Source organism: Pongo pygmaeus, chromosome 1 (genome assembly GCF_028885625.2).
Source record: "Pongo pygmaeus isolate AG05252 chromosome 1, NHGRI_mPonPyg2-v2.0_pri, whole genome shotgun sequence".
Classification (NCBI taxonomy): Eukaryota; Metazoa; Chordata; class Mammalia; order Primates; family Hominidae; genus Pongo; species Pongo pygmaeus.
The window spans coordinates 202886591-202897545 of record NC_072373.2 but is presented as its reverse complement, the minus strand read 5'-3'; the positions used below and the strand labels follow the sequence as shown (position 1 = coordinate 202897545).

The following is a 10955-nucleotide window of genomic DNA, read 5'->3' as shown; positions in this document are numbered from 1 at the left end:
CGCCCGGGCCGGGGTGCAGTGGTGCCATCTCGGCTCACTGCAACCTCTGCCTCCCGGGCTCAAGCGATTCTCCTGCCTCAGCCTCCTAGCTGGGACTACAGGCGCGCGCCACCACGCCCGACTAATTTGTATTTTTAGTAGAGACGGGGTTTCGCCATGTTTGCCAGGCTGGTCTCGAACTCCTGACCTCAAGTGATCCGCCTGCCTGGGCCTCCCAAAGTGTTGGGATTACAGGCGTGAGTCACCGGTGACTCTATTCCTTTTCGTATGGAAATGAGGTTAACTCATTTGCAGGAACCTAACGCCCGCCCTCCCCCTACTTGGATCGCTGGCGTGAACCCAGCGGCCCCGTGCTCTCCGTGTATCCCCGGATCGAGGCGCACGCGTTGTTGCAACGTTCCGCACTTAGGGATTAGAATGTGCCTTTGCGTTTCGTTTTGTTTTGCAACAATACAGGTGTGAGGGATCGCAGCCCTGGTCCAGGCTCTAGTCTCCCCGCCCTCTCGCTTTCTTGGGCCTCCGGGCGCCTCAAAGGTAAAACTAGGCCATTTGAAGCCTGCGAAGCGAAGGGCAGTCGGTCTTCAGGCCTAGCGGGCTGGGCTGGGCTGGGTCGGTGGACCCCTGGGCTGGCGGCGGGAGCAGAGTATCGAGCGGCTTTTAGGTGGGGTTCGGGCGGGGGACCTAGGACAACCGCGGGCCTCGCTCCTCCCCGGACGGGGCGGGACGGGGAAGTCCCGCCCACCAGGCCCGGGTCCCGGGCCGCCCCGAGGGCTGCGCCCACCTCCTTCCTGCCTCGGCAACCCCGGGCCCTAAGGGCAGGCCCCAACCGCGGAGGAGCAGGAGAGGGCAGAGGCTGGCGGGCCATGCCCTGGTCGTCCCGCGCCACCCTCCTTCGGGACCTGGTCCTGGGCGTGCTGGGCACCGCCGCCTTCCTGCTCGACCTGGGCACCGACCTGTGGGCCGCCGTCCAGTATGCGCTCGGCGGCCGCTACCTGTGGGCGGCGCTGGTGCTGGCGCTGCTGGGCCTGGCCTCCGTGGCGCTTCAGCTCTTCAGCTGGCTCTGGCTGCGCGCTGACCCTGCCGGCCTGCACGGGTCGCAGCCCCCGCGCCGCTGCCTGGCGCTGCTGCATCTCCTGCAGCTGGGTTACCTGTACAGGTGAGTGCTTCGCCCCGGGAGGGGAGGAGTGTCGGAGCTCAGCACCTCTGTCAGCTGGGTCACCTGTACAGGTGACACGCCATATGCCGGGAAGGGAACCAAGTCCTGTGGGCGCCTGGCCTACAGGTGAGCGTGCAGCCCTTTACGGAAAGGGAATCCCGGTAGACTGCCTTCATCCTAGCCCCAGCTTTCCTGGCACAGGCGAAGAAACTGAGGCCCAGGGAAGAAAGGGAGGCGCATGGGCTTTGAAGTCGGACCTCTCAGGGATCCACTTCAGGCTTTGCCCCCTCTCGCCTCACTTCTGCATTTCTCTGAGCCTCAGTTTCCTCCTCCATAGAAAGGAGGTAGTCACCCTGAGACAGGTTTGACGAGCAGGCCTGTTGTGAGGAGTGAGCGAAAGAGTGAGAAAGTGCCTCGCACAGTGCCTGGCCTGTAATGGCAGGGGCTGCGGACCCAGTTCAGCACCCCATGTTTCAGCATGGGCAGGGCCTTGGGAAGTCACTGACCTCTCAGTGGGGCTGTTTGGTTGCTGTTCCCATTGGGATGGGGATAGCGCCTGCCTGTTTGGTGAAGATGCAGTGAAATTACACCTGTCCACTGCCCTGGCTCAGAGTGAGCTCTCAGCAACCTCAGCTCGCTTCTTGATGACCTGGGCCCCCCTGGGAGTTTCAGCAGCCCTGACCCCACCACAGCGCTTGCCCCTCACAAAGGCCGCCTCTCACCCTGTCTGCCTGTTTGTATTCTTCCCCCTGAAACTTGGCTTCCCACCCCAGACCCAGCAAGAGGGCAGAGATGGCCTCTGACTCATCCATGCCCGTGGAGCCAGCCAGGGCTGGGCACAGGCTGGGTCCTGGAAAATGTGTGTGGATTCTGCTCCTTTTGGGACCTGGTGAAGCCTTGTAGAGATGGGGAAACAAACCCAGGGCTCAGAGGCATGCGACGAAGTCAGGGCAGAGGGTGGTGTGGGTTGGGATGGGGTGGCGGGGGCCAGGATGCGCTCTTGAATCTGTTTTTGCAAACTCTTGAGATCTTGCCTTGACAAAGCTGCACGGGGTCTCCAGGAGTGGAGGAGAGGAGCTTTGAATGTGGCAGTTTTGCCTGAGGGATTGTAGAGACATCAGAAAACCCCGGGTAGGCATGAAGGGGTGCAGTTGTTAAGTCCTGGGCAGGCCTCCACGAGCCGTGAATCTGTAACTACCTCATGCATCTTTGCAGCCAATATTTCTGCTGAGCTTGAGTCAGACAGACTGTACTAGCTTTGGCTTTGGAAACGGGTCTCTGTTCCTGCCTGTGAATTGGCCGAGGCAGGGGCCCCTTCCAGGTCACTGGGGACCATAGGCAAAGGCTCCTGCTGAGGGAGAACCCCAGCCCGTCCTGCCTGCCTGCTCCTCAGTGTGTTCTTGGCTCCTTCCAGGGGAAGTGACAGTACATGTCTGGTGAATGAGCTTGTGATGAGTGAACGGGGTTCCCTCCCAATAGGCAACTGAGAGCAAAGTTCTGGGTGGAGGGTCCTTGGTGCATTCTCCACTTACTCTTCATGCCAGTGGGTACCCCAGGCCTGTCTCTCCACCCTCTGGACTCTCTTAACTCTGCCCCAATCTCCATCCTTAACCACTCAGGGCCAGCCTCTTAAATGGGATCCCTCCTTCCCATCTAACCCTCCTCCAGCCCCTCCCCTGTGTGGCCGGGGCAAGGCAGAGTCTGATTCCATCTGGCCTGTGCCCGGAAGTGCCCAAGAGGCAAATGTCCTCTTGCCCACAGGACCCCAGGAGATCTTGGGCACACTAAAGTTTGAGAACTACTGCCTCAGGCAACTTTATAGCATGCCTTTCCAATTCAGGTTTGGATCCAAATCCTCATTCCAGTACTTATGAGCTGCTTATAATTTTTTGTTTGTTTTTTTAAAAAGAGGCAGGGTCTGGTCAGGCTTGATGGCTCATGCCTGTAATCCTAGCAATCTGGGAGGCTGAGGTGGGCAGATCACTTGAGGTCAGGAGTTTGAGACCAGCCTGCTGAATATGGCAAAAGCTCATCTCTACAAAAATTAGCCAGGTGTGGTGGCGCATGCCTGTAATCCCAGCATCCCAGCTACTCCGGAGGCTGAGGCAGGAGAATGGCTTGAACCTGGGAGGTGGAGGTTGCAGTGAGCCAAGTTTGTGCCACTGCACTCTAGCCTGGGCGACAGGCGACAGATGCAGACTCTGTCTCCAAAAAAAAAAGAAAAAAAAAAAGAGAGAGAGAGGCAGGGTCTCTGTTGCCTGGGCTGGAGTGCAGTGGCACAATCAATCATGGCTCACAGTGGCCTTGAACTCCTGGGCTCAAGCTGTCCTCCTGCGTCAGCCTCCTGAGTAGCTTGGACTACAGGCTTGTAAGACCACGTCCAACTAATTTTAAAAAATTCTTTGTAGAGATGGGGCTTGCTGTGTTGCCCAGGGTGGTCTCAAACTCCTGGCCTCCAGTGATCCTCTTGCCTTGGCCTGTCAAAATGTTGGGATTACAGGCGTGAGCCACTGCACCCAGACCTTATTAGCTTCTTGATCCTGTTTCCCCATCTGTAAAATGGGCTTTTGTGAGAAGTAAACAGGACAAGGTTTGTGATGAGCTTGGGACAGTGCTTAGCCAGCAGGAGTAGAAGGTGTATTGATCCCCATTTTTGTTTTTGTTTTTTTTTTTTGAGACGGAGTCTTGTTCTGTCGCCAGGCTGGAGTGCAGTGGCACGATCTCGGCTCACTGTAACCTCCGCCTTGCAGATTCAAGAGATTCTCCTGCCTCAGCCTCCTGAGTAGCTGGGACTACAGGCGCGCACCACCACACTCAGCTAATTTTTTGTATTTTTAGTAGAGACGAGGCTTCACCATGTTAGCCAGGATGGTCTCGATCTCCTGACCTCGTGATCAGCCCACCTCAGCCTCCCAAAGTGCTGGGATTACAGGCATGAGCCACCACACCCGGCCTGGATCCTCATTTTACAGATGAAACAAGTTCAGTGAGGTTAGGACATTGCCGAAGGCCCCATAGCATGGATGTCAGGAGCCATGTTGGAGCCTGTGTCCACTCATTAGATGGGTGGGAGGCTGAGGAATTCACAGGACACTAACCTGGCCCTCTGGGCATTTGTGTGTGGTGCCTAGGTGCGTGCAGGAGCTGCGGCAGGGGCTGCTGGTGTGGCAGCAGGAGGAGCCCTCTGAGTTTGACTTGGCCTACGCCGACTTCCTCGCCCTGGACATCAGCATGCTGCGGCTCTTCGAGACCTTCTTGGAAACGGCACCACAGCTCACGCTGGTGCTGGCCATCATGCTGCAGAGCGGCCGGGCTGAGTACTACCAGTGTGAGTGAAGGCCTGTGGCTGGCCCCCGCGTCATGGCTTGGTGGGGGGTCTCTCTCAAATGTCGGAACTGTTTTTATTCTTTTATAAAGGCTGCTTAGAAAACAGGAGAACAGGCTTTAGTCAGGCAGATCTGGCTTGAAACCTAAAGTCACTCTACAGCTGTTTGAGTTTGGACAAATGCCTTGACCTCTCTGAGTATGTTTGTTCTCATCTGAAAAATGGGCTTAAATCCTCCTGCCTGATAGGTTGATGAAAGGTTTAAATGAGGTGATGCAAAGAAAGCCCATTTCCTGGTACATAAGTTCCTGGTACAGAGTCTCACTTTGTCATCGCCCGTAGTGGAGTACAGCGGCCTGATCATGGCTCACTGTAGCCTCGACCTCCCAGGCTCAAGTGATCCTGCTGTCTCAGCCTCCTGAGTAGCTGGGACTACAAGTGTGTATCACCATGCTGGCTAATTTTTCTTTCTTTTTTTTTTTTTTCTGTAGAGATGAGGTCCCACTTTGTTACCCAGGCTGGTCTTGAACTCCTGAGCTCAAGTAACCTCCTACCTCAGCCTCCTAAGGTGCTGGGATTACAGGTGTCGGCCACTGTGCCTGGCCCACAAGTCTTAATTGTAATTTTTATAATTTTGAAGATAATGAAGTGTGTAAGGTGCCTGATACAGCATAGGTAACTTTTTAGTTAAGAAACAATTTCATATGTTGGGAGGCCAAGGTGCACAGGTCGCTTGAGGCCAGAGTTGGAGACCATCCTGGGTAACATAGTGAGACCTCATCTCTTCAAAATTTTAAAAAGGAAACAAGAAACAATATATTGAATGCCTTCATCCAGTCAGGTTTTCATTGTGCATCTCTTCTGTGCCTGTTACTGTGCTGGGGACACAGCAGTGAACAAGATGGACCCAGCCCCTGCCCTGCCAGGATGATAGACTAAAACAAGTAGCTACGGTTGAGTGACTGGAAAAGGGAGAGGCAGGTAGCAGAGGCTCACAGGGCCCCCTAAGCATGGGTGAAGTTTATAGTGAGGAGCTTTGGGAGGGTTTTTGCCCATAAAAGGAAAGTGACTTGCCCATTTTCACAGACCCAGACAGTGGCCAAGCTAAAGAGGGCCCCCACTAACATCCGATTCAGGGTCCAAGCCTTCCCCTTTGCCTTCCTCCACCGCTGCCATAAATGCCACAGCCTCTCAAGAAACCAGTCCTCGCTCTACCGTCACTCGCTGTGTGACCCGGAGAGCCTTCCTATGGAAGATGGAGGTTGGACTCGATCTCCAAGGGCCCTGTCGTCTTGCTAGTCTGAGTCTATATATTGATTGAAAAAACAATAATAGCGGCTGTCACAATGGAGTGCCAGCTATTAGCCAGGCCCTGTGGGAAGCGCTTACAGTCATCATTGCTCATGTTCACAGCAGCCCTGTAGGTTTGTGCTATATTGATCTCCATTTTTAAAGAGGTACAGAAAGGTGAGTGACTTGCCCTGGGTTACTGGGCACTCACTGGGCACACATTTTTGTCTGTTGAGGGTTGGGGGTGTCTAGAACCAGGGCCAAGTGCAGACAGTCTGTACTGCGAGTGTGGCAGGGGGTGAGGGGGTGAGACAGATTTTCCCTACTTTTTCTTTAGCAAACATCTCTTTCGCTGCTGTTATGTGCCAGGTACTGGGCTGCTGGGGGATCCCAAGTGAGCAGAGTCTGTTTTCTACCCTCGAGGAGCTCAGAGATAAGGAAATAGATAATTACTGTGTGATGAGACTCCAGACAGAGGTGGGTGGCATGTTACAGGGATACCTGACACAGCTGAGTGGGTGGCATGGGGTCAGGGTGGGTGACTCCAGGGGCTCTTCAAGCTGGGGCCTGCGGGGTAATGGAGGAGTAGGCCGGGGAAGTGGGGCATGTGCTTCTGGCGACCTAACAGCCTGGGCAGAGCTTGTCAAGGTCACGGAAGGTGGCATGCTGGGCAAACTGGAAGAACATCAGCCCTGCTGAGACCTGGGCGAGGCTAATGGGCACAGATCTGTTTCCAGGCTAGGAGTGGGTTCTGGGCGCCTAATAGGTTCCCAGTAAACATCTGTCGAATGACTGCGGTGGACGGGGACAGGGGAGGAAGTAGTCGGGAGATGTGCCAGTGCCACTTCCATCCCTCCCTGGAGGCCCTTGTGCTTCTGCTCCAGGATTGGCAACCAGGAGGTGGGATAGGACCCCTGTTGTAAACTTCTGGATCTTGGAAAATCAAGATTAGGGGTCAGTCCAATGGCCTCTTGTCTTGGAGGGGAGGGGGAGGGGAGTGCGGAGACCTTCTGTCCACACAGCAGGGACATCTCTCCTGGCCCTGAGGGCAGCTTTAGCCAGAGCCTGTTGCCACCCCGTGGGATTTTCTACTTCCTTTTTGAGACTAAGAAAGAGGGAACTGAGACTGTTGATTTTCAGATACAAGAAAGTCTTGTGTTCTTCCCAGAAAGGAAGGGTTATCGGGCCCTGGAAGATGCCCAGGGTGCAGCCAAGGCCCAGAGGCGCTGAGTGCTGGGTGGGCCACAAGTCACATCCTTTCATCTTTGACAAATACCACCCGGATAGCACCTACACAGCAAAGCCCTCACTGTGGTGAGGGGCAGGTTCTATATTAGGAGTCATAGCTTTGTTTTTGGTTATGGGAACTCACTGGGTCTTCTCCAGCTGCAGATTTGCCTTCAACAAACGAAGGATTCTAATACCTACCCCAGGGTTGCTGGGAGGGCTCCCATGGTACCTGCGACCCCTGGGGAGTGCCAAGCAGGCTGGCCCCAGGACTCACTGTTCCCTCCTACTCTTTGCAGGGGTTGGCATCTGCACGTCCTTCCTGGGCATCTCGTGGGCACTGCTCGACTACCACCGGGCCTTGCGCACCTGCCTCCCCTCCAAGCCCCCCCTGGGGCTGGGCTCCTCTCTGATCTACTTCCTGTGGAACCTGTTGCTGCTGTGGCCCCGAGTCCTGGCTGTGGCCCTGTTCTCAGCCCTCTTCCCCAGCTATGTGGCCCTGCACTTCCTGGGCCTGTGGCTGGTACTGCTGCTCTGGGTCTGGCTTCAGGGCACAGACTTCATGCCGGACCCCAGCTCCGAGTGGCTGTACCGGGTGACGGTGGCCACCATCCTCTATTTCTCCTGGTTCAACGTGGCTGAGGGCTCCACCCGAGGCCGGGCCATCATCCACTTCACCTTCCTCCTGAGTGACAGCATTCTCCTGGTGGCCACCTGGGTGACTCATAGCTCCTGGCTGCCCAGCGGGATTCCACTGCAGCTGTGGCTGCCTGTGGGATGCGGCTGCTTCTTTCTGGGCCTGGCTCTGCGGCTTGTGTACTACCACTGGCTGCACCCTAGCTGCTGCTGGAAGCCGGACCCTGACCAGGTAGACGGGGCCCGGAGTCTACTTTCTCCAGAGGGGTATCAGCTGCCTCAGAACAGGCGCATGACCCATTTAGCACAGAACTTTTTCCCCAAGGCTAAGGATGAGGCTGCTTCGCCAGTGAAGGGATAGGTGAACGGCGTCCTTTGAAGCAGGATCAGACTCAGCTGGCAGAGATGGAGAGTGACTCTGCTGGCAGAAAGCAGGCGAGGATAAGCTAACGATGCTGCTGTGGCCTCTGCACTCAGCAAGAGTGGGATGCCTGTGCTGGGCCGGGCACCAGGGATGGTGCTGAGTGGGGCAGAGGCCTGCTTTCAAGGAGTTCACAGTGAACAAGATGAGAAGGGCTGGGCCCTGGAGGGTCAAGAGCCCCAATTATGTACAAGACACTTTGGGAGGAAAGAAGACTACCTTTTCCCCCTGCCATTGGTATAGCTGGTGCTCCAAAACTTCCACCTCCCTCCCTGGCCACCTCTAAAATGACTGGTATAGGTGCTGCCCCACCCCTTAGCTCCCCTATCCTGGGCTAGGAGGCCACGGGGGCTGTCCTCTAGAATTCTTCCTCCCCTCCCCCACACCATTCATTCAATTCATGAAACAAATCTTTGCTGAGAGCAGTTTATGTGCCAGGAACATCATTCTGTCCTTGCAACCTGGAACAAGACCAGCTACCACCCTAGCTTCATCCCCTACTTGCACCAACCAGTCCCGGGTTAGATCTCAAATGCTGGAAGCCAGGGATGCCCAACTCTGGGTAGCCCCAGTCAGAACCTCTGGGATCTCAGTGAAGCTGGCCTGGCCTCTGCTCCTGCTCTCAAGGGGCTGCTTTTCAACCAAGAGCCTTGTGAGCCTGGTCTGAGCTTTGCACAGCCACTGAGTATTTTTTATGCCTTAGCCAGTGCACCTCCTACCTCAGTCTATGTGAGAGGAAGAGAATGTGTCCCTGTGGGTCTCTGCAAGTGACAGACGTGTTGTTTTCAACAGTATTATTAGGTTATGATTAAAGCCTCATGAAATCCTCCCACCTAGTCTGTGTCATCAAACGAAATCTGTGGAGTTCAGAGCCTGAACTGGAAGAGGTCAGGGACATAAAATCTACCTCTCAAAATCAGTCAAGGTCCATGAACAGAGAGAGGGCTGGCTTAGGTGGGGTTTCTCAACCTCGTGTTTGAAGTTTCAGGAGCTGGTGAGCCAGCGTGGGGTTGACAGCTCAGCTGGAGATCAGAATCCAGATCTGGGCTGACTTAGTGCATCCTCTTCAACACCAGCTCTGCGGCTGGGCCCAGCAGGAGTGGCCACAGACACATTTAGGGCCAAGAAGTGAATATAGTTGCCTGGTGAAGAAAGGTCTTTTTGCCGGGAGCTCTAAGAGGTTAAGTGATGAGGTACCTTAGGGGATGTGGATGTGGTTGGTGGGTGATGGTGCTGGGGAAGTGGAACCTTTTGCTGTTCTAGGAGGTCCATGGTTTGGAGAAACAAGGGACAGAAAAGTCAATTGAGATAGAGAAGAAAAGGTTCTAGTCACCGCTGTGATGGGATCCAGGATAGTCTCAGCTCTGTTACTATTCTGGTGGAGACACAAAAACCAGGATAAGTAAAACATTTAGTATATCAGATAGTGTTAAGTGCTAAAAGAAAAAGGGAAAGAGATAGGGAGAGAGAGTAGGTATTTGTGTTGGGGGTGGGAATTACAACTTTGTATAGAATGGCTGCAGAAGGCCTTCCTGCAAAACTGGTAAGCTGGTTAGCAGTGACTTGGGTGTGGCCTATAAATGTCATGAGAAGGGGCAGAACCTGGAGTCACTGGTAGCTTGAACCACTGTGGCGGAAGGAATGATGCAAACAGAATTCCACCGGATGAAGCACTGGTAACCGCTCTACTGGCCTGGAGCTAAAGTTGACCCAGAGATGAAGGGTGGGGGCAGGGACAAGATCTGGGAAGATGATGCTGGTGACTTCTACATACAAGCAATGGTTAGAGGCAGAAAGGATCCTGCAGATCATCCTGTCTAGTGATTTTCAGGCTTTTGAATATCATGTACCTATAAAATGGCCAACATGGTTGCAACTTAATTTTAACAAAAAAGGGCATTAAAAACTAACAAAAAAGGGCATAAAAACCACCATTTGGCTGGGCACGGTGGCCCACACCTGTAATCCCAGTACTTTGGGAGGCCGAGGTGGGTGGATCACCTGAGGTCGGGAGATCGCGACCAGCCTGACCAACATGGAGAAACCCCATCTCTACTAAAAATACAAAATTAGCCAGGCACATGCCTATAATCCCAGCTACTCGGGAGGCTGAGGCAGGAGAACCGCTTGAACCTGGGAGGCGGAGGTTGCGGTGAGCCAAGATCGTGCCATTGCACTCCAGCCTGGGCAACAAAAGCAAAACTCTGCCTCAAACAAAACAAAACACTACCACCATTTATTTTCATCATCTCATAAAAGGATGTACCAATCTTAGAACAAAGACCATTCTTCTAATTGAATACATGTAAACATACACACACACCTGAAGTTGCAGGAAGAGATGGAGATGTTTATCTACTCTGTGCTTGAAATCAATGCCTCTAATATTTGTCTTTATAACTGAGTAGGGATATAGCAGCTAAGGGTTTGCTTCAACTAATGTGCACCTAATGAGGAAAACATTTAATAACTAGAATAGGCAACTTCCTCTTTTCTGGGGAATTTTTGGAAAAATACATCTTATAGTCTGACATGTATGGTAGGTACTTGGAAGCTAGAACCCAATTCTGATTTCCTTCATTGGACTAAAAGGCAGAAAGGCTTTGTGACTGTTTTCCAGACCAGAGGGATACAGCCAGACCCAAATCAGAGAAATGAAATGAGAAAAAGTAGTTGATGTGACATGAAATCAGGGCAAATCAAACGAGGTTTGGTATCAGTTTGTCAGTTTTATCGCTTTTGTGGTTTAAGTGCAGCACAGCAAGGTACTGATTTCTCTCCTTAATAAATTTCAGCACATTTGGCAGCGAATGCAATCTTTTCTCACTCCAGTTCTAAACTTTAAAAGCAATATATTTTAGAAATAATACATTCTCCCATGCAAATTATTTTAAAATATT

At 53.4% G+C, this 10955-nt stretch overlaps 1 protein-coding gene across 1 annotated transcript; it reads left to right on the top strand.

Moving 5' to 3' along the window:
* The first annotated feature begins 345 nt into the window (after positions 1-345).
* On the top strand, positions 346-8884 carry XKR8 (XK related 8). The gene is made up of 3 exons (XM_054498335.2): positions 346-1156; positions 4288-4484; positions 7298-8884. The coding sequence occupies exons 1-3, from the start codon at positions 864-866 to the stop codon at positions 7993-7995; spliced, it is 1188 nt and encodes a 395-aa protein (XP_054354310.1). The 5' UTR covers positions 346-863; the 3' UTR covers positions 7996-8884.
* Positions 8885-10955: the final 2071 nt, after the last annotated feature.